General features: G+C 48.8%; 1 protein-coding gene across 1 annotated transcript in view; it reads left to right on the forward strand.

The window, feature by feature from the left end:
* The window catches only part of IGF1R (insulin like growth factor 1 receptor), a 257,169-nt gene that overhangs the window by 166,848 nt on the left and 65,529 nt on the right, over window positions 1-24,792 (forward strand). Inside the window, exon 3 of the mRNA XM_045296469.1 lies at window positions 21,183-21,495. Coding sequence (XP_045152404.1) covers window positions 21,183-21,495 — 313 coding nt within the window. The remainder of the gene's footprint in view (window positions 1-21,182; window positions 21,496-24,792) is intronic.

Raw genomic sequence — 24,792 nt, forward strand, 5'->3', positions numbered from 1 at the left:
CCCTCTCCCATGTCCCCCCGGAACTGTCAGTCCCGTTGTTTTCTCCTCCAGATTGTTCATCCAGCCTGTCCTATCCAGACAGGCCAGAGCTCCTGATTTCTAACTGACAGATTAGCATTTGGAATCCAGCAGTCTGCTCTCCAAAAGATGAGCGGTTGTGGAAATCGAGTCCTAACGAGTTACTACGAGTCAGAATTGTCTTGACAGTAGTGGGTTTGCTTCTTTGGTTTATATTATTAACAACACTTCACTTTTAAAGTATAGGAAACCATTTAATTCTGCAGGATGCTCTCATGGTTCTTTACTTGTTTCACATGTATAGATTGCCTAATTCCAAGGAGAACCGGAGGTAGCTTTGCAAAAGATAATCAACCAAAAACTAAATCCCTGCCATCAAGTTGATACCAACTCATAGTGGGTCTGCAGCACACGGTGGAGCTGCCCTGTGGGTTTCTGTGACTGTGATTCTGTACAGGAGTAGAAAGCTCCATCTTTCTCCTCCAGCACAGCTCGTGGCCTCAAACCACTGACCTCGCAGCTAACAGCCAACCTCATAACCACAATGCCACCAGGCCTCATTGTGGCAAAGAAACGGAGCTCTGGAAAGGCTGGTCAGGACAGCCTTGGGCAGTGATTAGAACCACCGGCCGCTGCACTGCACTGCAGGGGAAGCTGTGCGCTCACAGGTTCCACTCTGGCACGTAATGTGCTGGAAGTCAATCAACGCAGAAGCAGTGGGTTTGGAATTTGGTTTGCAAAAAGAAACATAGGTGATACAGGACATTAATGTCAGAGTTAGCAACGTGACCAGACCACACCAGGGGGATAATTTTTTTCCTGGAGTCTGAGTCTTCTGAGATTCTTTGAAAATTAGATACTCACACCCCAAAAAAGGCGGCGGGGGTGGGGGTGGTGGTAACTGGCTTTAGCTCTGGGAAAGTTTGTGTAAGTAAGAGCCGAGGGTTAAATGAACACCTTGCTGCACTTTTGCGGCACGGTGGTAACTGAGAGGTTAGCGGTTGAAATCCACCCGCCCTGCAGGGGAGAGAGAAGTGGCGGTGTGATGGATAAAGGGCCTGCAGTCACAGGGGCACCTCTGCTCTGCCTTACAGAGAGAGTACTGTGCGGCCCAATCTACTTGATAGCCTTGATAGTACTTTTGGGTAAAGGCAGTGAGTGGTGGCTCTGGTAGAATCCCCCACCCCCTGTGCGGCACATGCAAAGATAGACTTCTACGCACACACTTTGGACATATTATCCGAAAAGATGAACCCCTGAGGAAGACACTCTGCTTGGTGACGTAGAGGGGTGGCAAGAGAGGAAGGCCCTGGACACAGCGGCTGCAGCAGTGGGCGGGAGCATGCTGACAGTTGTGAGGAAGGCCAGGACCCGGCAGGCTTGACTTGGAGACAGCTCGGTGACAGGTAACAACAGCATTCAGGAGACCCAGGTTTGACTCCTAGCTACCTGCCGATGGAAGCTGGTGTGCTGCTCAGGTTTCTATGATTCTTCACAGGTTTCAGGGGTGTTTTCTAAATGAATCCGGAAGAAAGGGCTGTTCGTCCTGACAAATCAAGACGTGAAAACCCTGTGGATCCAAGTGGTCAGGTCTCATTGTGCAGGCGGTCACAGAGAGTGAGGAACTGACGTGTGTGCCACGGACAAGTTGGCCACGTACAACCCTAATCATACTGTGAAGGTAACGTTGATGAAATAAAGATGGAGTTGTGTCGCCTGTCCTCAGGAAGCTCAGAGTTCAATAGGAAGCACCTGTGCTCACCCTTGAATTCTTGATCTAACACACATTGGGCATCTACCATCATCTGAAAGGACGGGACAACAGGAATGGCACCTATCCCAAGGCTTGTCAGAAGATGCATCTTGGAATTGAGGTCAGCCAGGTTGAGCACTGCAGGCTGTGAGGCAGGTCTGAGTAGGAAGAGGCATAAGCTAGATAGGAGGGATAACCAGCATGGGATCACCTCCAGGCAGGTGAGAAGAAAGAGAGAGAGGAGAGAGAGAGAGAGAGAGAGAGAGAGAGAGAGAGAGAGAGAGAGGCGTGCATGCTACAATTCAGTAACTCCGCCACACACCCTACTCTAAAGTGATCTGCCTGCAGCATTGCTGCACCCTAGAGTACAATACTGTCTCCATGCACCTGCGAGACCCTGCACCAGGAAACCGAGAGGATGGGTGAATGCATGTGACCCACAGCAAGCCCAGAGTGGGAGTGAGTGTTGGGAGGGGGTCAGTACCCTCTGGGCATTCCTCTTCCTGTCCTGAGTGATGTGGTCAAGATGGAGCAGGGCCCCCAGTTGCTGCCTCAGTGATGATTTCTGTAAAGCAACAGTAGAGGGTTCTAGAGGGCCGTGGTGCAAGGGTTTGAAAACTGGACAGTGTCAGTTTTCTGCAGCTGGCCATCCTCCCCATCTCCACAAGGAGGAGCTACCTGTGCACGGAATCCGTGTTCTCTTCCACACAGCCTGCGCAGTCTTGGGTCCTGGAAGAGACTGGACTCTCATTTGACCTGGAAAAGCTTAATAGTTATTTTTCCACAGCCCTCAAATAAGCTGCCGTGGAACCCCTGATTTTGAGTAGCCTCTGCTTGAACCTGTCAGCGGGAACCTGAGTTAGCACTGTCTATTTATTTGAACCTTGAGGAATGTCTCACTCACACTTTGGCATCTCCAGTGTATGCTCCCTCCCTCCTTTCACCCAGAAGTGAACAGGGGAGACCGCCTTCACCCGTGTCTCTGCTGGTTGTAGGGAGTTTGCATTCGCATCCAGTAAGGACCTTACATTGTACACTGTGCTTGTGCTATGGAAGGACAGCCTCATAGAAACCACTAAAGGTCTAATCAAGTTACTTTAGAGCGAATTGTACTGGGAGTCTTTTTTTTTAAATCATTTTATTAGGGGCTCATACAGCTCTTATCACAATACACACACACATCAATTGTGTAAAGCGCATTTGTACATTCATTGCCCTCATCATTCTCAAAAAATTTCCTCTCCACTTAAGCCCCCCAGCATTAGGTCCTCATTTTTCCCCTCCCTCCCCGCTCCCCCTTCCCTCATGAGCCCTTGATAGTTTACAGATTGGTATTTTGTCATCTCTTGCCCTGTCCAACGTCTCTCTTCACCCACTTTTCGGTTGTCCGTCCCCCAGGGAGGAGGTCACATGTAGATCCTTGTAACAGGTTCCCTCTTTCCTACCCACTCTCCCTCTACCCTCCCTGTTTCGCCACTCACACCACTGGTCCTGTAGGACTCATCTGCCCTGGATTCCCTGTATTTTCAGTTCCTATCTGTGCCAGTGTACCTCCTCTGGTCTAGCCAGACTTGCAAGATCGAATTCGAGTCATGGTTGTACTTGGAGTCTTATGTTTGTTGTTGTTTGGCTTCTCTTGAAGTGCCAAGTGAAGTCTTTGGAAACAGAGCACTCAGCTTGCTCCTGGGTGAAAGTGGACCATTTAGCTTCCATGCCTGGGAAAGCATTCGAAGCTTTGGCTCCCCACGGCCTCAGTACAACCCCACACCCCTCCCTGCATCCTGGATGCCCTTCAGAGTCATCGCTGGGCTACCTGGGACCTTCCAATGTTATTGTCTTGGATAAATTAGTGACTAGTGAGCACAGAATGAAGATTTCTCAGGAGCAAGTAGATTTAAGAACAGTACTAGAAAACTAATTAAAAAGCCAATTGGTCTGGAGTTTATTTGAGCTGAGATGGAATTGAAAATATTTCAGAATTCTGTTCTTTGGCTTCCTTCTTTTTTCCCCCTTAGTCACATAACCTTATCCCTAAATGAAATCTTGAGTGAACCCTTAATATATGAAACTGTTGAAAGGTACAGCCCTTTGTATGCCCTTTAACCTTTCCCAGCACATTATGACCATCAGGTCCCTGGGGGTTGAGATTAGGTAGTAATCATAGGTTATAGAGCAAAGTACTCATTTACCCTATCCCTTTTACATGTCAGGAGCTCTAGTGGCACAGTGGTTACATTTGGGCTGTGCAGTTCGAAACCAGCAGCTGCTCCTCAGGAGAAAGACAGGGCTCTCTACTCCCGTAAGCAGCTACAATCTTGGAAACTCACGGGGACAATTCTATTAGGGTCACTATGAGTCAGTATTGACTTGATGGCAATGAATTGGTGCTTTGTTGTTTATTTACACTTCAGCCAAGCAAACATCTAGTTGACACTTACCAGGACTAGAACCCCAGGACCTTAAGTCCAGTGTACTGTTGTTGCTGTTGATTTGAGTTGCTAAAGTGTCAGCCCCAACTCCTACACAATGGAACAAAATACTGCCTAGCCTGGAGCCATCCCTGTGATCGGTAGCAGACTAGACTACTCGCTCACAAAAGACTAACTCTCCAGACCTCCTTTTGGTCTGGAAGTTCTTCTGAAACCTGACGCGCATCATAGCAATACAAGGTAGATTGGCTTGGAATAGAACCCACATCTCCTGCCTGGAAAGAAAGAATTCTATCCTTGAACCACCATTGGCAGCCTGTGTTCACAGAGCACTCACTAAATATATGCGAAGAAGCACAACTCAGTGTATTTCCCTGCCCTGCTATGTTTACAAGGAGCCCTGGTAGCATAGTAGTTGGACTACTAACCAAAGGTCAGCAGTTCGACGCACACACACACACACACACACACACACACACGCCGCCCCAGCCGCTCTGCAAGAGAAGGATTGGGCTTTCTGCTCGTCTCAAAATTGACAGTATCAAAACCTGAAAGAGAAGTTCTGCTCGCATGTAGCACTGCTGTAATTTGGAATCAACTTGAAGGCGGTGGGTTTGGGCTACACTGACTGTGCAGCCCAGTGAAATGATTTTATCCTGTACGAAAATGGAAGAAATCCCGTTCCTTTACCACATAGCAGCCCTCCAGTGACAGAACTTGGGTGGAAACTTAACTTGACCCAGTTCTCCAATCTTACAACTCCCTGCTCTCCCATTCTCTGCCTCCTAAGTGGATTGTGGAACTTAAGCATCTTAAAATCCTGAACATTGATCCTTCTGAAAGCAAATTGAAAAAAGTAGACAGACAGACATGACTTGGCCCCTTAAAAATGCGGCCAAGCTGGCATATGAAATTGCGTAAGCCGCTTCTAAATTGTTGCTTTAAATTCTGCCAACACTGCTCCGGGCTGATAGCTTTGTTTGCTTTTTAAGATATTTTTGACATTATTTATGAGCAAAGGAATGCTCCCACGTGCCATCATGTCCTTCCTTGCTGAGGGCGAGTCAGGGCGGTGAGAGGCCACATCAAATGGTATGCACCTACAAGGCAAGGTTGCCCCACCAGGAGGGGTGGTGACATATCAGGATCGGGCTGGTAGACTTAACATAGAGTATCTCACACAGATAGGCACATGTAGCATGAGACAGCAGTGTTTGCCTTCTGTCTGTTTTTCATTGATAGTTGTCTCAACATATCTGTAATACAGATAGAGATGGGTAGTAATCTCCTTGGCACCTGGAGCTGAACGGGGAGGCTCAGTTTTCAGCCAAACAGACCTATAAGGGGATTCATAACTCTAGTGAAAGAAATGCCTTAAGATAACCAGACATTTGAGATCAAAGGGGCAGCATTTACTCAAGAACGAAGTTGAGAAAAGAAAGGAGTAGAAACAAAGCACAGGGAAGTGGGGTAAGAAAGAAGTAGAAACAGGAAGCGTGGGAGGAAGTGGGGTTAAGTCATGCCACATGGGAGGGATTGCAGTGACCGGCATGAAATACAGTGTGTATGAATTGTTGAATGTAAAACTGATGACCTGCTCGGGAACCTTCATCTACTTCACAATAAAAAAAAGTGTTTTTCAAAAAGAAGAAAACATCCCCAGTAAGTTTGAGACCAAGTTGTGGAGTTATCTTCGGAGAATAGAGATCTGTTGTCGTCCAGGGTAGAGAAGGAAGTGGAAAATCCCAGAGGAAAGAAGCTCACTGACTTTTCTTTCTTGACTGCTAAGAAGAGTTGATGGTTCAGACGCCCCAGCCCACTGCCCTGGGAAAAGATAGAGCAGCCTGCTTTCCGAATGAATGACAGCCTTTGAAACCCTGTGGGGCAGTTGTCCTCCGTCCTGTAGGGCCTGATGAGTCCCTGGATGGCATAAGGAGCTAGCACACCTTGCCGCTCTCCAGAAGGGTGGACGTATAAGTCTACCCCGAAGTCTCTCAGAAGAAAAAGATTGGTGATCGACTTTGAAAAAATCGGCCAGGAAACACGATGGAGCGCCATATGTAAAAGGGGCCGTGAGTCGGATCAGCTTGATGACTGCTGGGTTAGTGTGTCGAAGACACAAAACAGCTGATGCATAGCCAAGGACATGTGTCCTTTGGACCTCTGCTCCACGTGCCCCAAGAGATGTCCCCTCCCCAAAAAAACAACCATCCCCATCCAGCCTATTCAGACTCATTGTGATCCCATACACCGTTTCTGAGGTTTTCAAAATATTGATGGAAACAAACAGTCTCATCTTTCTCCTGAGGAGCAGATGGTGGATTTGAACGGCCACCTTTCTGGCTAGCAGTCCAACACAACCTGGATACACTTGTCTCCTTGGACATCTAAAACCGACCCATACTTTGAAAATACTGGGGAAAAGCAATATTGCGATATTGTTCCTTTTTAAACGGCTGGCTAGATGATATCAATTGTATCGTGTATCCCACCCCCTGCAGTGGGTTTCTGTGTAGGCAATAAAGATTTCCTCCGAGTTTTGATGGTCCCGGGGCACAAAGAGCTGCACTGTGCCACCTGCTTCCCTCCTTGCTGCTGCTACTGGCCGTGTAGGTAGCTGCAGCGTCTTGCAGAGGGCCCCTTTTGAACCCCTAGACGATTACAGGTTCACTCGTATGTTAATGCAAATTAAGAAGAATGGTGTTTTTAGGAATTCCAAAGATTGCGTCTTAGCGGAAAAGAATCCTTTTCCTAAATGTGCCTCTGTAGGAATTGTGTCTACAATACCTTGTGGGTGAAACGGGTATTTCGAGCATGACTGAGCTTATTAAGAGGCCCGAGGCACTTCCTTTACTGGCTTTTAGAAATTTCAAAGGATGGGGGGCGGGGGGTGGTGGTGGTGGTGGTGTGGGCATGTGATATCGTCTGGGCAGGAGGATGGAAGTAACAGGTTCAAAATAAATCCCTGCTAGCTCCTGCGTAGGCTGAGAATGTTTATTTAGGAAGATAAGGTCTCGCTTCTGTAGAGCAGGAGACATGGACTTGGGGCAAAGTTTACCCTGTATTTCCTTAGATCAGAAACATGGAGAGAGGGAGTGGGAAATACAATTGGGGAAATCATTTCATAGGTAGTTTCTAAATTGGAAAATGGAAAAAGAAATCCATTTAATGTTTTCCACTAGTACTGAGCTGTGAGTTGCTTATTGGAAGAGATCAGTTCTCCTGAAGTTGGGAACTGCTGCCCTTTGTCAGGGAGCAGGCAGGGCTGCGGACCTGATGTGTGTTGAGAACACTGGGCTTGGAGGCTGGAGACCTGGGAGCTTGGTCCAGCCTGTTTGCCAGTGGTATGACTGCCTTCACTCTGTCTTCTAGCTGAAGACAATGCCAGGTGAAGGGTGCAGTCGGGCAGGCCCGGCCAGGAGGTGGGGGTGGGGGTGTTGCTCTTAACTTCAGACCTGGTGACTCCAACTTAAGGCATTCCTCGCTTTTCAGAGATGTGCCGAGGCGCATCGGTTGAGCAAAGCAAACCAAAGCAGCCCCGAGGGGGGTGGCTGCAGCCCCTTCCTGTCCTGGCACCTGGGTGAAAACCTCAGGCCCGCAGATCACTGCACAGTCTGGATCGGGCTGTGGGTTACAAACCTCACTTCAGCCTGTAGTCTGGGCTTCAGGTCATTCCGATTGTTTGCAAAACATGCTCTCTTCGGTCACTTGCCAGTGCTTGTTCTCGGGCAGGGAAACCTGCACTCCTCCGCAGAGATGTGGTGCCGTGCCGAGGCACCTGCACCCTGCCTCCCAGGCCCTCGGTGGAAGATGCGCCGTGAATGTGGGAGACAGTGGTGCTTTTGATAAGAGCTGGATTTCAAGGAAGTTACTGTGTAGATTATTCTTCGGCAGACAGAAAGAAAAAACAATTTCAGGTGCCTTGTTTGCAGTTTATCCAAGTTCTGGGTCTTGCAAAGAAGATGTTTATGCTTATGCGCGCTCCCTCCTTTTGTAAAGCAACCCAGACGTTGTTGTTTCTCAGTGTTCAAGAACAGGGCTACGAAGCTGGTTTGTTCTAGAAGTTGCTGCCTCCTGACCCCTTGTTTAGCAACTAAACCTCCTGCATCCTCCTGGTGTGCCAACCATGTGGCTCATGGGCATGAGCATGGCATATGGGGTGATATGGAACCCCATCTTAGACTTCCTCACTTTGTGTTCAGAATGTTCTCTGTTCACGTCAGGGATGGAGTGCCATGAATGTGGTTTCTGAGTTTGGGACCTCTTCTGTGCTTTGTTGTTTAGGGTCACTCCTGCTAGTTTTGATACAGTGACGGGGCATCAGATTATTCTTGCTCTCAAAGCATATTCCTTTGAACCCTGGAAATTGGGCTGTAATGTCAGGGAGGCAATGGAGTGACCATGGTGGGGGCTGCTCACACAGGAAAGGAAAAAGGGGCCCACCCATGCATCCCAGACCCTGCACCCACCCTCGCAAGCTGAGTACTTGCTGGGTTTACAGGGCAACTGTGGGCCGGCGACGGGCTTCACCTGACGTGGACCTGATGAGAAACCCACAAATCTTACACCCTACTTCTCAGAGGGAACGGCCGGCTTCGTCTCTTTTAGTCTCCGTCTCAAGGTAAAGGTCCCAGGCAGGCAGCAGTGTGAGTCACCTGAGAATTCGGGCAGTCCTCTGGAAGAAGTCTGAAATCATGAAGCAGTACTTGATTTTGGATAGTTCCGAGGTCAAATCAAAGCATGCTCTGAAGTGTTCCCTTTTGACTTTGGAGCAGTGGGAGGTCCCTGTGAGCCATGGCCCCGGCTGCTGTGGGGTTGGGCATTTGCACCACAGACTTCAGCAGCCACGTTGCTTGTTGGGTGCCTGTGATGTTCTGAACCGTCGACTCCTGGGGAGCCCCCGTGCAGGGTGGGGCTGTGCGCCACAGGTTTGCAAGGCTGCCACCCGTCACATCTCCAGGCCTGCCTTCTAAGGCACCTCTAGGTGACTTCAAACTGTGCACCTTTCAGCAAGCAGCCAGGTACTGCGGGTAAAGGGGCAGAGGGAAGACTCTTCACTTTGGAGTCCTTCCACCAGCCCTTCTGAAGTGTGGAGTTGAGGAAATAATACGTCACCGTTTGTATCACCTAGGTAGGAGGAGTCTTAGCACTTCTTAATACATCTTGTCAGAAGTCGATTGGTTTTTATCAAGTAGTAAAAGCAAGAGGATCGGTAGGAAAGTGCTTTTAATTTTTAAGATTCATACTCATTACAAAAACATTCCAGTGACGATAGTGTATTATTTTCTGAAGCATGTTTGAATCATCAGATTAAATAGACATTTCATGTATTGTTTTCTGTAGCTGTTTGTTGGTCCCGTTCTCCAAAAACCCGGTTTGGCCAAAGCTGTGTGTGGTAATTCTATTCATGAGAATGTACCATTATTTGGGAGACCCTGTTCCCCCAGACATCCTGGGTCAAAACCGTTCGCGGTACTTTAAAAGTCTAGTTGATCTTTTGTGGTCATTACACGGTAGTAAAGTATTTAAATGTCAGGAGATGAAGCCATCAGATTTGCCAATAGAAGAGAATACTGTGCGGGGCGCATGCTCTATAATAAGGGTTCACATGTCCAAAAGTGGGGCATCAGGAAGTAACAAGCCAAAGAGATAAGAAGCTGCAGAGTAACAGTGAACAGGTGACTGAGCAGGAGCTGTGACGCTACCCTTTGGGTATAATTAATTACTACCCCTTCAGAGAGAGAGAAGAAAAAAGAGCCTACAAATAGAGGCATAGTACTTAAAGCTATAGTAGTAAGCTTTAAAAAGTGTAGTTTTAAGATCTCAAACAAATTTAAGTATATTGCCAACATGTAAGCTCCGGAGAAGGAAGTAGACCAGAGACCCTAAGAAAACAGCTAAGAGGTCATGCACCTGCCTAAGCAGCGTGGCAAAGCAGTCCCTCATGTCACCCGTGGCCCCAGAAGTGAGATGAGATCGCTCTGTTCCCCTCCAGAATTCGCAAAGAAAGGTAAGTGGGGTTACACGCCATTTCCCCCCTCCTTTTACAAAGATTTACCACTCTTTGGGCTGTATCAAACAAATACACTTTCGTCCTTAGAAGCATTCTGCAAAGCGGGGAGGTTGCTGAACAGGCGCCTGCCTTCCTAAGGGGCCGGCTTTGGTGGACGTGCTTTCACTCGTGTACCCAGTCAGTACCTGCGTACTGTACGCATGGAGCCGTGCTCATAGAAGCTACGTGCCCTAGCGCTGTCACAGCTGTCCTCCCAAGTGCCCTGTACGTGCATTACAGCTTTTTGGAAAACAATTGTGGTTAAAAAAAATGATCATAGACATTGTATGCTGTTGTCTGAATCGGGTTCCCCCTACAGGTGGTCCTGGTCTGTAATGTCATTAATATTCAATTGGCATTGAACGGATTCTGACTCCTGCCAGCTGCGCACAGCACAGATCAGCATACAACTGGGCTCCTTTGGGTTTCCAGTGACTGCTGTTTGGGGAGTAGCTCACCAGACCGTTCTTTAAGTCACCTCCGGGTGGGCTTGAACCTCAGGCCATTCCGTTAGAAGCCAGCCACGCTAACGGTTTGCACCTCCGGGTATTCCCCTGTAAATTAGGTTTGTGTATGAAGGACGGTTTTTTAATAAGTATATTGAAACATTGCACATTTTCAAAAAGAACTTTTACCCAAATGAGAGTGAAAAGGTGATATGTGGACTGCAGCACATCAAGCCTCAGAATGGGTGTGCGCAGTAGACATTGTGCCAAGATCATTTCATACTTTGGTCAGCACCAACCCGGCCAGGAATTGCCAAGAAATGGGCCCTAGCACCAGTGTTAAGATATACTACCAAGACCACAAAGTTGAAGGCCTGTCCCTCTGTGTTGGCCTCCACGGGGACAAAATAGGCCCCCATCTGTCCCCATAGGCAGAAGCCTGCTTTGATAGAAAACTGGCAGCATTTAAGAGCCCACAGTACCCCTCATACCTCTGTATACAGTAACATTGAGCAGGGCTTGGGCTGTAAGCACGAACAACCAGACAAGTTAAAAATATAGCGTATTCTCCCAATTCCACTTCAGTTAGTCATAGAGGGACAGTGTGAGCTTTATAAACTTATAAGGAATATACAAAGGGTTCCAAATTTAAAATCACTTGGAGTGATTCTTAAGTGTGTGAAATGAATGGATTTTCCACTCTGCACATCTCAGCATCTATGACCAGCAATACTAAGTGATTGGCACCTCGTGGCTCCTGTCTGCTTGTCACAGAGCTGGGGAAGGGAGTTACAAAAGAGTCACTTATTCTGCAACGATTTCACTTTTCTTTCTTTTTTAATCCTTGAGTGGGAACAAGTAATCATTGTGCCTGGCTGCTCACAGAAAGGTTGGAAGTTTGAGTCTCCCGGAGAGGCATGTTGGGAGAAAGGTCCAGCAATCGAGTTCTGACAAACCAGACTTTGAAAACCCCACGGAGCACAGTTCACTCTGATGCATTGTCAGCTCCGTGGCAACTGATTTTGCGTTCTGAGAAAGATAGGAAGGAAGGAAGGAGGGAGGGAGGGAGGGAAGGAAGGGCTCCGTAAGAGAGAGTCCGCGTGTCCACCTGCGAAGGGCACGTGCGTCACACTGACTCCTACACAGCTCTGTTGGCCTTGATCTTTTTTCATTAAATATGCCAGCCTCTCCAAAACCTGTATGTAGGCTTGGAAAACGTGTTTAAAAGACAGACTTTGTTGGGTAACTTTAAAGTGCATTAGGACAGTTTTTCTTTCTTAGCGAATCATCTGTTTTATAAGAGTGCTGTGATGGTGAACAGAGTGGGAGAGGACACTCTCCCTCTTCCACAACACCTGACCTCATTCTCTCCCCCTACTTCTGCAGTGACGCAATCATTAACTAGTGTGGGAGTAAGGGGTTGTCAGAAGAGGGGGGCGGGGGGAATCAAGACCCTAGTCTTTTCCACATTCCCACCCTAAAGATATATACATAACCAAAAAAGCCCACCATTAAACCAAATTGATTCTGACTCGTAGCGATCCTAGGGTTTCTTGTAGCTCTTCATGGGAGCAGAAAGCCTCATCTTTCCACCTTGGGGAGTAGCTTGTGGATTTAAACTGCTCACCTTTAGCAACCAACACCTAAACTGCAGCACCACCCAGACTCCTTAAAGCTGTGCTCAGGTACGTCTGCCACCTCTTACCCGCATTCTGTCGGCCACTTCATTTGCCAGGCATTTCTGTGTCGGTGCAGGTCTGCACGTGCTCACTGGTGATCCTTCACCTTGGAGAGACAGCACACGGACACTGAGCAGAGCAAAGTGGCACAGAGGTGGCCACGCTCCCACAGTATGCCACTATCGCCCCTTGCCCTCTGATATCAAAGGAAGGGCAGCCTTTAGTCAATTTGATAACACTTTCAAGTGCTTTTCTTCCTTTAACGTAAACCCAGAATGTGACAAGATTTGGGTCCAAATGGGCCCCTCCATTTGTTGTCCTTTTGATTTTTTTCCTCTGTACATTAAGAGAAGGTCTTACAGGGTTAATTTTGCCACCTATGAACCATGAAAGCCAATCTTTCTGAAGAGAGGAAAGGGAGGAGAACAGTGATGTGTGGTACACCTGGATGCCCCTTGAGAACGGCGTGTGGTGGGAATGAAGTCAGATACCATGTTCTTCCACGTATAAGAAGTGCCCGGCAGAGAGGCATGGGGACAGAAAGGAGTTTAGAGATGCCCTTACTTGCATGGTTGGAGCAATTATGGAGCAACTGCTAGTGGATAATGAAAATGTCCTAAAATAGCGTCTTACAGTGATGTTTGGACAATCTGTGAACATACTGAAAGCCATCAAAGTATGCAATTCAAGTGCGTGACTTATTCTTACGTCCTAATAAATAAAGCTTGGAAGAAGCGTGGCCGGAGGGCTCTCTAGCGGAAGAGAAGGCAAGGCTTTGTCTTACACACTTTGGACAGGTCATCAGAAGAGTCCAGTCCCTGGAGGAGGACGTCACTCTTGGTAAAGCCCGGGGGCAGCAACAGGGAGAAGGCCCTTCAAAGGATGAACTGATGGCGCAGGACAGGGCAGGCTTTCATTCTGTTGTGCACAGGGTCACTGTGGGTCAGATCTGACCTGATGGCACCTGACAGTAACAACATCCCAATAGAGACATTGTAAAAGATGTATGAAGGAAGGGAAAAGCCAGTAACCCCAGGAACCAACACCAGCAGCTGGGATCGCCTTTGTTCCCCGTTGGCCTTTGGTGGTAATTGCCATCTTCGGCATTGTGTCTTCTAGCCTGCTGGCTTCCCTGTTTACGTGCACTAAGTAGCTCTGGAAGTCTTTCTTTCATAATGTACGTAATGATGATAGGATGTGTGACCCTCCTCCCTCTCGTCTCCTGGCGGCCTGTTTGGGAGCTTTGTTGCTGTTTTCTGCGTTCTCCGGCCAGCTTCACTTTCTCCCTTAACTGGTACAGTGGGCATAGTCAGAAAGCAATCATTTCTTTTGCTTATCAGTGCAATGTTTAGCACTGTCCCCAGAAGGCAGTATCGAAAGTTCCCCCAAACCTGTTGGCTCACTGTGTGTTGGACAGTGAGAATCTGCTTGGCACTTGAGTACCTCTGGTAGCCTTGTATTTGTGTATGTGCCAGACTCAGGAAGGCATGCAATGAAGCTTTTTCCTCTCTGTGTCCAAGTTCTTAGTTTACCTGGCCTAGATGAATGAGTTAAGAGAATGAACTCCTCTTAGCTCATCTCATTATTGAAGCATTTGGAAGGAACTAGACTTTTTTGGATGGAACTGGTTTTCTGGATCATTGAGTCTCCCTGGGTCTTGGTGGGGTGGGTAGCACAACCAACCATTGGTCATTCCTACAGAGTTACACTTGACCGGGGTAATGAGCTATGGCTAAGCACCTTACATGAGAGAAACGACTTCTTAAGTCTTACAACTTAGCGGTCACCTTGTGGGTAGATCTGGCAGATTGGTGTTGGGAAAATGCTCTGCAAGCTTCCGTTTCCCTTAGCTGAGTAAGTAAAGAAGGTTGACGGGGCACATGCTATCTCCCTCGTGTAACTGGGAGTTTGACCCTTCCCAAGAGTCGTGGGTCATGTGTCGTGGGCTTTGCCCTTCAGACTCAGTAACACCCCAAGAAAACAGAGGTGCTGAGACTTGTGCTTTGGCTCTCCTGGGAGATATGCACGCGTGAAAAAGAGACCCAGAGCCTTTCTCCCTCAGACCGCAGACACGGAGCAGCATGCCATCTTGGAATGGTGTGGAGGAATCAGACACGAGGAGAGGCAGGCAGCAGACTTGGAAGCTCCTGATGCCATGGTGAACCATCCTGACGTCCCCCTTTTCTGGGCCCTCATAAAATCCCACTGCCCGTAAGTGGAATGAACCCTTATGAAGGCCAAGGCCTCCTCCTGCTCCTGCCTGCTTTGCCTGCAGGGACGGCCCGCGGCCTGGCTGACATGGCGGATGGATTCAGTGGTCGTCAGTGGCTCTCGTGATCCTGCTGTTCACCGAGAACACTCAAGAATCCCTGGAGTGCGGGATAGCCTTTGGGTGTGCTGGAAGGACCCGAGGAGTGAGCTGACCGGCTGGAAGTCCATCCCTTCCCCTTCCGATGGCACCTGCTGGGCCACCCCTTTGTAAAGCAAGAACCCAGAGCGTTTCTCTTGACTGTGTCTCCCTGGAGAGTGTGACTGTCGAAGCCTAGACTTAGGGACACAAGGAGACCTGCTTACCGGAAGGGCCGCCGTGCTCCACTACAGCAAACCCAGGGATGACAGAGATGCCTTCAATGTGTTCGCGTTTTGAGTCAGAAGCTTTGTCCTACTCCAACGCCATGAGCTAGTTTTATCCTTTCGCGGTTATTTAAGATTGCTTCTGACTGTTGCGACCCCTGCGTGTCAGAGAACACTGTGTCCCACGGGCACGCTAGCTGATCGGTCAAAAGGAGATTGCCAGACCTTTATTCCAGGGTGCCGCCTCTGGGTGAAATCCACGTTTTCACTAGTAACCGGGAGCTTGGAGTTGTTTGGAACGGTGTGGCGGCATGACCCCTTGTGAGGAGATGGAGCCTCTCTTCTCTCGACTGTAGCACAAGCTTTCAGAAAGTGTGCTCTCTGAAGTAAAGACTCTTAAAGAACTTAGCAGCAAGAAAAAAAACAGAATTTGTAAAATCCTAGAAGGAATTCAGTAAATACAGGACTGTGGGAAGGGAGAGCGTCAAAGGCTGATGTGTTTACCTTTTTGCCTCTTCCTAAAACTAAAGACAGTGAATTTTTAAAAAGCAGTGCTCGTTTTTGTGTGACTGCGGGGCAACTCTTCTGCTTCTGGTAGATGTGGGGCACGTTGACTTTTCCCACAATTCGGATAGGCCTTTGCTTTTATTGCTGGCCATTGTGAGAATTCCCGCAAAGTAGAGAGATCTCTCGGCAAAAGCCATTGGATTTCATCTTTGGGTAGTCAGAGGGAGTAACTTCAGTTTCCCTCCTGTCTTATTTTGAATGGTAGCCATGCCTTTACTCGCCCTTGCTCTGCCCCTCCTTCATGGAAGCAGGGAAGCCCCCTTCCTTTCCCGAGTGGTGCCATCGTTCAAATTTGCTGCTGTGCTGAGTCTGAAAGTTTGCCATTCATGTTGAGCAGCCATCCGTCTGCTGGTGAGACACACTACCCCCAGGGCTTTGCAAGAAATCCCTTAATGGTGCTAAACACTAATAATATTTATATACATTGAGACAAGACAATTTATAAGAGGCTTTCTAGGGCTTGCTCCAGGATGCCCTCACCGAAAACGTGCACATAGCACATGTGCTCGCACCTAGGCTAGTGCTCGACGAGGTAAGCACCGGCTCCCCACACCCCTGTAGCGACGTCCTGTTGCTTGAATGCTTGCTGTAGCAAACAGGGCACTTCGTTTTCCCCTCTCGCCCCTGATGCGCCCCCTCCAGTTCTCCACGGAGACTGTGCTGTGTGTCCTTGCACAGTTTCTGTGATTTTGCATCAGGGCTTCCTCTGTCTGAATCCCCTTTAAGAGGAGTTGTACTGTCTACAAAGAAAATATTGCCTGCTCAGAGTTTGGAGGGCCGGGCTGGCTCAGTGACAGGAGCCGCGTTGCCAGGCAGGCGACCCAGCTTCAGTATCCCTCCGGTGCAGCTAGTGTGCAGTCACCAGCCAGCTGTTAGTGGACCCTTTTGTTTTCATTCGGACCAGGTTTCAGCACAGTTTTCAGCTAAGAGATACTGGGGAAGGGGGTGGTGTGTGAGCGTGGCCATCGAATCCTGAAAAGCCGCCCATGAAGAGTCTGGGTCACAGCTGTCCAACCTGTGCCCGCACAAGGAGATGGTGCACCATCAGGCAGCATTCCATTTTGCTGTGCAAGGCCACCATGAGTTGGCAACCAACTCTTTCCACAGCGACAAGTCACATAGCTTAAGCTTTCCTGACCAGCTTTCTGAAGTCGCTGGCTGGGGCAAGAACGGACTGGCCAGTGCACGACTGTTTAAACACCCCTATGAGGATCCGAGCCCTGATAGCCTAGTGGGTCAGGCTGCCAATGGAAAGGGTAGTCGTTTAAAACCACTAGCAACTCCAAGGGAGAAAGGTGAGGCTCTCTCCTTCATGAATAGTTAGCGCGGTGGTTCTCCTCTGTTCTGTAGGGTCACCGTGAGCCAGAGTTGAGTGGATGGCAGTGCGTTGGTGTTGAGTCATGAGGGTGTGAATGGATTACTGCCCAGAAACGCTGTTACCTGAAGGGGAAACAACAGAACAAAACGCAGCGCCATCCCATCAAGGCCGACTCCTGGCACCTCTCTCGGGGCAGGTAGAACTCCCCGTGAGTTTCCCTGACTATGTCTTCATGGGAGTAGAAAGCCTCCCGTCTTCCTGCAGTGGGAGAAGCGGGGATTTCGAACTGCTGACCTTCCGATGAGCAGATACTTCATGTTCCCTTCTCTTCCACTTGTTAAAATGCCCAGCGCTTTCCATTTGGGTCTACCTGATTTCAAGGAAGTGCCTAGAGGCAGTTTCCTATCTTTTAAAGATGCTTCGGAGTTTGTGGTCCTACATTAAGAGAATCGCCTGGTGGGCGTATGTGTAACCCAACATGCCCACAGCACCTACAGCTTCTTTGGAGAACGATCGGGCGTTCTTTGTTGTGGCGTCAGCTCAGACTCGGCACAACCGCGTCGTCTATAGCAGGATGAAGCACTGCCCAGTCCTGCAGCGTCTGGACGGCTGTTATGTTTGAGCCTGATGCGCAGTCACCAGGTCGGTCCTTCTCGTTTGGAGTCTTCCTCCTTCCCACTGACCCTCTCACTGATTGGTCTCTCCTGATACCGTGTCAACAGCAGAAGAGACGAAGTTTCTTCTCAGGACCTTTCTGACTAGACTTCCTACAAGACAGAAGTGCTCATTCTCCGGGTCACAGTCCATGGTCACTCAACGCTTTTACCAACACCATCATTCAGAGGTGCCCTTTCTGCCCTCCTCCTGGTTTCCTGTCCAGCTTTCGTCATTGAAGGCAACTGGAAAGAGTATGACTTGGGTCATCAAAGTGACATCTTTGTTTTTTAAGATTTTTTTGCAACGGCTCTTTTGTTGATGAGTAGATTAGTCTTGGGAAATGTCTATAAGTCACTGAAAGTCATTTCCAGTGAACAAAATGAGCGAATAGACCAAGGATGTGATATAAGCCAAAGGGAGTGGTTTGCTTCTTGACTACGACATGCCTCTGAAGGTGTGTCCTCACTTGGGATTAGTTCAATAGCATATGGCAAGCAACTGTCGTATAAAGAAGAGACGTGTCTTTTATGCTTGCTCAAACAAGCCAGGAAATAAGTGCCCAGAGTTATCCTCAGAGGGACCCACGCTCCTTTTGTCTCGCCTTACCGTTCTTGCTGTGGCTCCTCGTGCTCTGGGATGGGCGTCAGCCTCACACAGTCCTCCTACAGTCCAGCCAGCAAGTTGGAGGAAGGGGGTGGCCTCTCCGTGTTCAGGAGTCTTGCAGGAAGGTTCACACCACCCCACTTGGCTTCTATCTTGGCCAGAACTTCAGTCACATGGCTACTTCCAATTACCAGGGAGACTAGGAGATGGGACATCTAGCCAGATGGCACCAAAAAATTCCCAACTAAAAATCAAGGTTCTGTGACTGAAAGAGAAGAAATCATGCAAGACAATCTATGGTCTCAGTCAGATGATCCCAAAGGAGGAAGTTAGGGAGCTGTGTCAAGCTGACATTATCATGAGAATAAGTCTCTTCTCTTCAAAGGTGGCACCAGGAATCTGAATGCCCAACTTCTGCTATCTTGTTTTAAACTTACCTCTCTTAGTAAAGCTAGAGAAAGACAGGGCTGTTTACTCCTGTAAAGAGTTACAGTCTCTGATATGATTTTAAGTTCTTTGATGTCTGTTAACTGGTCCCTTCTACACCTCGTGGTCAGACAGGCTGGTGTGCTTTTTCCACGTGGGCTTTGATGCTTCTCAGCTAGATGGCCGCTTGTTTATGTCCATGCCTTTAAGACGCTATATCTTTTGATAGCCGGGCACCATCAGTGGGTGCCCACCTTCCTGATACGATCACTGAAGAGAAACGTGTGCATAAGCAAATGTGGTGAAGAAAGCTGATGGTGCCCGGCTATCAAAAGATATAGCATCTGGAGTCTTAAAGGCTTGAAGATAAACAAGCGGCCATCTAGCTGAGAAGCAACAAAGCCCACATGGAAGAAGCACACCAGTCTGTGTGACCACGAGCTGTCGAAGGGATCATGTATCAAGCATCAGAGAACAAAAAAATCATCTCATTGTAAATGTGGGTGAGTGCAGAGTGGAGACTCAAAGCCCATCGGTAGGCAACTGGATACTTCTTTACTGAAGGGTCGTGGGGAGGAGATGAGCCAGTCAGGGTGCAGGGTAGCAACGATGAAACATATAACTTTCCTCTAGTTTTTAAATGCTTCCTCCCCCCTTCCCCCACTATCATGATCCCAGTTCTACCTTACAAATCTGGCTAGAGCAGAGGATGTACATTGGTACAGATAGCAACTGAAAACACAGGGAATCCAGGACAGATGACTCTTTCAGGACCAGTGGTGAGAGTGGCGATGCCTGGAGGGTGGGGGGAATGTGGGGTGGAAAAGGAGAACCGACTATAAGAATCTATGTATAGCCTCCTCCCTGGGGGATGGACAGCAGAGAAAGGGCGGGGGAGTCTTCAGACTGTGTAACATCTGACAAAATAATAATAATTTGTGAATTTGGTTCATGAGGGAGGGAGGAGGAGGGAGGGGGAAAATGAGCAGCCGATATTAAGGGGTCAGGTGGAAGGCAAGTGTTTTGAGAATGATGATGGCAACAAGTGTACATATGTGCTTGACACAATGGATGGGTGGATGGATTGTGATGAGAATTGTACGATCCCCCAATAAAATGATTTTTTTTTTTTAAAAAGAGTTACAGTCTCAGAAACTCCCTGTCGTCTTAGGGTTGCTATGAGCCAGTATTGAGTGGATAGCAGTGAGCGCTATTAGCCGTAGTGAGACAGGGAGTCCCAGACCCAGCTGGTAGAATGTCAATTCGTTAGAATGTCCCAGAGGATGGCTTGATCCAGCAAGGCCAGCTGGAGAAATGAATCTTGACCAAATAATTAAGGGTGCTGCTGAAGAGGCCAGACCTGATTGTAATAAAGTGGAGGCTGGGAGACAGGGCCAACACTGGAAACCTGGCTGCAACTTGGGGCACCCTAGACACTTGGCCGTATGCAGCTGTGAAGTGGAAACGGGCCTTACAATATATTCTGTGCAAGAAGCAGTCTTCCAGAGTGACTGGATCCTCCTCAGAGGCGCGAACATTGACATGTCCATACACGCACATAGCACGGGCTTGGAGGGCCACATGATGGTATTGACAGGCCATTGGTGAGCAGGTGGTCAGCGTGTTCCTCATGTCTTCTCTTCTGATCTGTGACCTGACTGTTTTGAAGACTGCCTGTTGAAGAAGACACTAATAGTGTTCACTAAGTCAACACATGTCAGAGTCAAAATATCCCTATTTAAATGAGTCTGTGTTGCTTTCCAAATCAAAGAAAGAGTCGGAAACATGTAATGCAAGCCGGATCTCATTTATACCGTATCTGTGAGGAAAGCCGGTGTACCCATTACAGCCTTGCAATAACAATAAATGCCAGCTCATCTCCTGGGAGAGGAGTTGTGCTCCGTGGCCAGCAGAGACTGCCTTCTCCTCTCGGGAGCTTGGAGGAGGGGCGTAGGGTAGGTGGTTTCAAAGTCCTCTGGCTCTCCTGGCTCATCCGATCCTGCACCCCCACTGTACTAAGAGAATCGCCACCTGGTATGTTTACCCTCTCATGACTGACTGTATTAGGATTTGTAAAGAAGTTGATACTCATTGTGGCCAAAACTTTGATATGTACTACAACCACACACAAAATTGCTGTGAACTATTCAGTCGGCCCCAGGATGGTATCTTCTTTGCTACAGAAATAAACTAGTATTGCTGCCCACAGCTTACGAAGAGATTTTAGCAAGCATCATTTTTGAGATGCATCGTGTTCTTTGCAAAGTAATGATAAGCCATTGCTTTCATGTATAGCACGTCCACATGATCACATAGTCCTCAGACCGCCTTCCAGTGTGAGTACGGCCACACCCATTTCACAGATGAGCAGAGAAAGACTATAGCCAAAAAGCAAACGACTTGTCCCCGAGCAAAGAAAGGGAAAGGGGAGCCTGGAATTTAAACCTGGACTCCTGACTTCAAGCCCTGAGTTCTCCGGGCCGCCTGGTGAGCACGAAAGGTGGTCTGTGGTGCTGGCAGCATCCAGTCTGAGGAGGAATGAGGGGCCCGGGGCGGTCCTGTGGGGGCTCCACGGTGGGGGGATGCTGGTGATGGCCCGGCGCATGCCGGGCAGCCTCCCGAGCTGACTGACCGGTCTCCCCTGTGCCCTCTCTCCGCAGTGTGCCCGAGTGTGTGTGGAAAGCGAGCGTGCTCCCAGGCCGGGGAGTGCTGCCATGAGGAGTGCTTGGGCAGCTGCACTGCCCCCGACAACGCCACCGCCTGCGTGGCCTGCCGCCACTACTACTTCTTAGGGACCTGCGTCACCACCTGCCCTCCCAACACCTACAAGTTTGAGGGCTGGCGCTGCGTGGACCGAGACTTCTGCGCCAACATTCTCAACGCCGAGAGCACTGAGTTCGAGGGCTTCGTGATTCACAATGGCGAGTGCATGCAGGAGTGCCCTTCGGGGTTCATCCGCAACGGCACCCTGAGGTGAGTCGCCCGGGTGCCCGTGTCCTCCTGGGCGGGACCAGCAGGAGGCCCTCGATGGGAGCCCTTTGCAGAGGTTTGCCACAACTGGTGGTTCTCTGGTCGAATTACCCCCTTCCGTGCTGAGGTTCGAGTCCCCGCCCGTGCCCCTCACGCACAGCCACCGCTTAGAAGCGCGTGCGTTTTCCCGATGCTCAAAGGTTTCCTTCCAGTGGGGGGTTCGGCCTGAGGCGGGCAGGGAAGAAGGGGCTGGCTCTCTGCTTATTAAAGTCAGCCACTGGGAAAAACCGCATGGGGTGCAGCGCAGCTCTGCCACCATGGGTCGCCACCAGTTGTCGTAGGTGGACAAGCACAGTAAGGACTCTGGGTGCAAAAGCAGGTCCGAGCTTGGTGCTGTCGCTACTTCTCAGGCAGCGCTGAGAGGTCTAGGAAAGGCGGAGTCAGCCTCCTTCCTGACTTGTATCGTGGGTTCCTTACCTGCCCTGGTCTTCAAAGTAAAACTCTTCTGCCAGTGGGGTTGGGACGGTACAGAGGATTTGGAATGAAATAATGCGCCTGACCTGCGTCTTGCAGTCTTAAAACGGGGGTCTGTTTCTGGCGGAACATCGGAGCTGTTGCTGTAGCGCAGGCTGGCTTTCCCGTCAGCAAAGGCAAACCTTCCACGGCTTCCTCGTGGGAGATCGCAGCAGGAGGCTTGTTCCTGTCCTTGTGTTGTTCCTACTCCGAGGGACCCTAATGGCAACCGAATGAAACACTTCCCAGTCCTGCACCGGCCTCACAACTGGTTGCAGTCGCTGCGCCAGTCCACCCCACTGGGGCGCCCTTCTCTTTTCCACGGCCCCCACTGCACCAGCGGGAGACCCCAGGGGGTCCCAAAAGGCTGTATATGCGGACGGCAGGCCTGGGACGTGTTGCTGAAGTGACCGCTTGAGAACCCGGGAGAGCCGTCCCCTGCACCAAGGTCGCCGTGAGGTGGGGTCTAACTGGCAGCAACTGATCTACAGCACCTTTCTGCTGGTTAAAATGTCCATAGCAATTGGGAGGGTGAAATAATTAAATCCCGTAAAATGGCAAGTGAGCCGAGGGCTCCAGCGAGCCATCACGTCTGCGTGAAAACATATCCGCTGCCACACCGCCATTGAGTCAGTGCTGACTCATAGGAACCCTGTATTCTGCCCCCCAAAATATACCACATTGTATTCATGTTCTCTTGTGGCCTTGAAGTGGGAAAGTAGGCCGGCATATACTTTGGACTCCGTGGCCAGTGTCTGGAACCACACATTCAGACATCACATCCCCCTGGGAGTGGGCAAGGGACAGGGTAGCTGTACCATGAAATGTGATGGCGTCCGGGTCCTGTGGGTCCATTTCCTGTGACCCTGGAGGGCTTCGGTCATCCAGCAGGTAGCAGGGCAGCAGGCAGCGTGGGAATGCTGCACAATTTAACTCCTGCTTCTTCTATCACACAAGAGAACTGAGCCTTCAAAGAATTGGACTGTTTTCTTCCAGCTCATTCTTAGAGTTTGTTCAGTTATAGATCAACTTTTCCTCTTCTACATACAACACAATCAGGGAATAATTACCCTCTCAACATTTACGGCCTCTTTGACACTTAATTCGAAGGACTTATTTGTTTATACTGTGTATGCACGCTATGTCCCAGAATGGATTTGAAGAAGTTTAATTTGTGAACATGTAATCAGAGCACTGCTTGGAAAACAATTTTTTGATGCCTTATTTTGCCTAGACACTTTATGAAGGTGCTTGGTTTTAAAATGACGTACTACTAAAAATTAGTAGGGGAGATATAATATAAACCTACTCCTCACCCTCAGGGGTTTGCACTAAGTGCACGGCCACCATCTATCTGCAAGTGACTATTTCGGGCTAAGTCCACACAACAACCCGTACCTGGTTGTTGATGCCAGCTTGTTTTTAATAGCCCCAAGCTGGAAACAGCCCACATGTTCTGTAACCAGGTAAGGCTTATAGAGAATCTGCTGAATCCACACCATGTTATGATACTTAGCAATAAATAAGCTATTGCTACACGCAGCATGGGGAGGTGCCCATCTCCAAGGGCACAGTCTGTATCATTGTGTTTGCATAGCATTCTTGAGAGGGTGAAATGATAGCGATTGGAAGCAAACCAGTGATCACCAGGTTCGGGGACAAGGAGGGAGGGTGTGACACGGAAAGGGGGGCATGAGGTGGTGTTACACTGATCTGCATCGCCACATCATCAGAACTGCACACCCATGCACACGCGCACACAGTGTACCAACACCAGGCCCTTAGTTTCGGTGATCGCATCATCATTTCCGGATGCACACACTGGAAACCGGTGACGGGTACCTGTGGCCTGTTTGGACTCTCTTTGCTACGTCATGTGAGTCTATAATTATTTCAAAATTTTAAAAGCCTTTTTAAGGGGGAAAGTAATGGGATAATAATGATCTATAGTTAAATTAGAAATAATAGAAGGCAAAAAACTGCAGAAGGAGTCACACACACACACACACACACACACACACACACACACACACACACACACACACACACCCTACCTACCTACCTACCTACCTACCTGTCAGTGAGGCTGCTGAGTATGAGGTCCAAAGATGGAGCAGTCTAGTTCTTGGCTAGGTTCTTGCTGGACCCTTTAGAAACCTTGTTTCCCATTCTCCCAACTTGCAATAGAAAACATCAGGGGATTTTGTCAAATTAAGCACAACAAAACCCCGCGACTTACAGAGAGAAACACTCTAATAAAAAAGCTGAAACTGATGCCACTTTCCTTAATGTTTTCAACTTATCTGCGTGGACTTTAAAAGATCATTTAAGAACAATGATGTACGTTAAATGACTTCTAACTCATCACCATGTTACACACACACCCCGTACGGCTATATTATTTATTTTGTTTGAAAATCAGTGTCATTTCCCGATCTTTGGTTTTTGTCAACTACAGAGCCCACGGGTTCAGCAGCTCTGAGGAAGTTAGCATTTTGCGCTCTATTTCCTAAACGACAGTAGGGGAACCGGAAAAGTACTAGTCCCTCTCCTGTGCTTAACTAACATGCTGCTCAGCTGTCCCTGGTGCCTCTGGCATATCGGGGCTAGCACTTGAAACAGCAACATAATACAAAGTAACGGAAAGTGCTTGCTTCTACAGTACATGCAGGGAAACAACATTGGAATCATTTTACAACTTCCTGAAAAACACTCTAAAGAAATAATTTCGGTTGTGCTGTAGCTACAAAATAACGATTCTGTGCTACAGCAGATGTGGTTTTGAAG

Source organism: Echinops telfairi, unplaced genomic scaffold (genome assembly GCF_000313985.2).
Source record: "Echinops telfairi isolate 266 unplaced genomic scaffold, ASM31398v2 ScPeMD7_7409;HRSCAF=8447, whole genome shotgun sequence".
Lineage (NCBI taxonomy): Eukaryota > Metazoa > Chordata > Mammalia > Afrosoricida > Tenrecidae > Echinops > Echinops telfairi.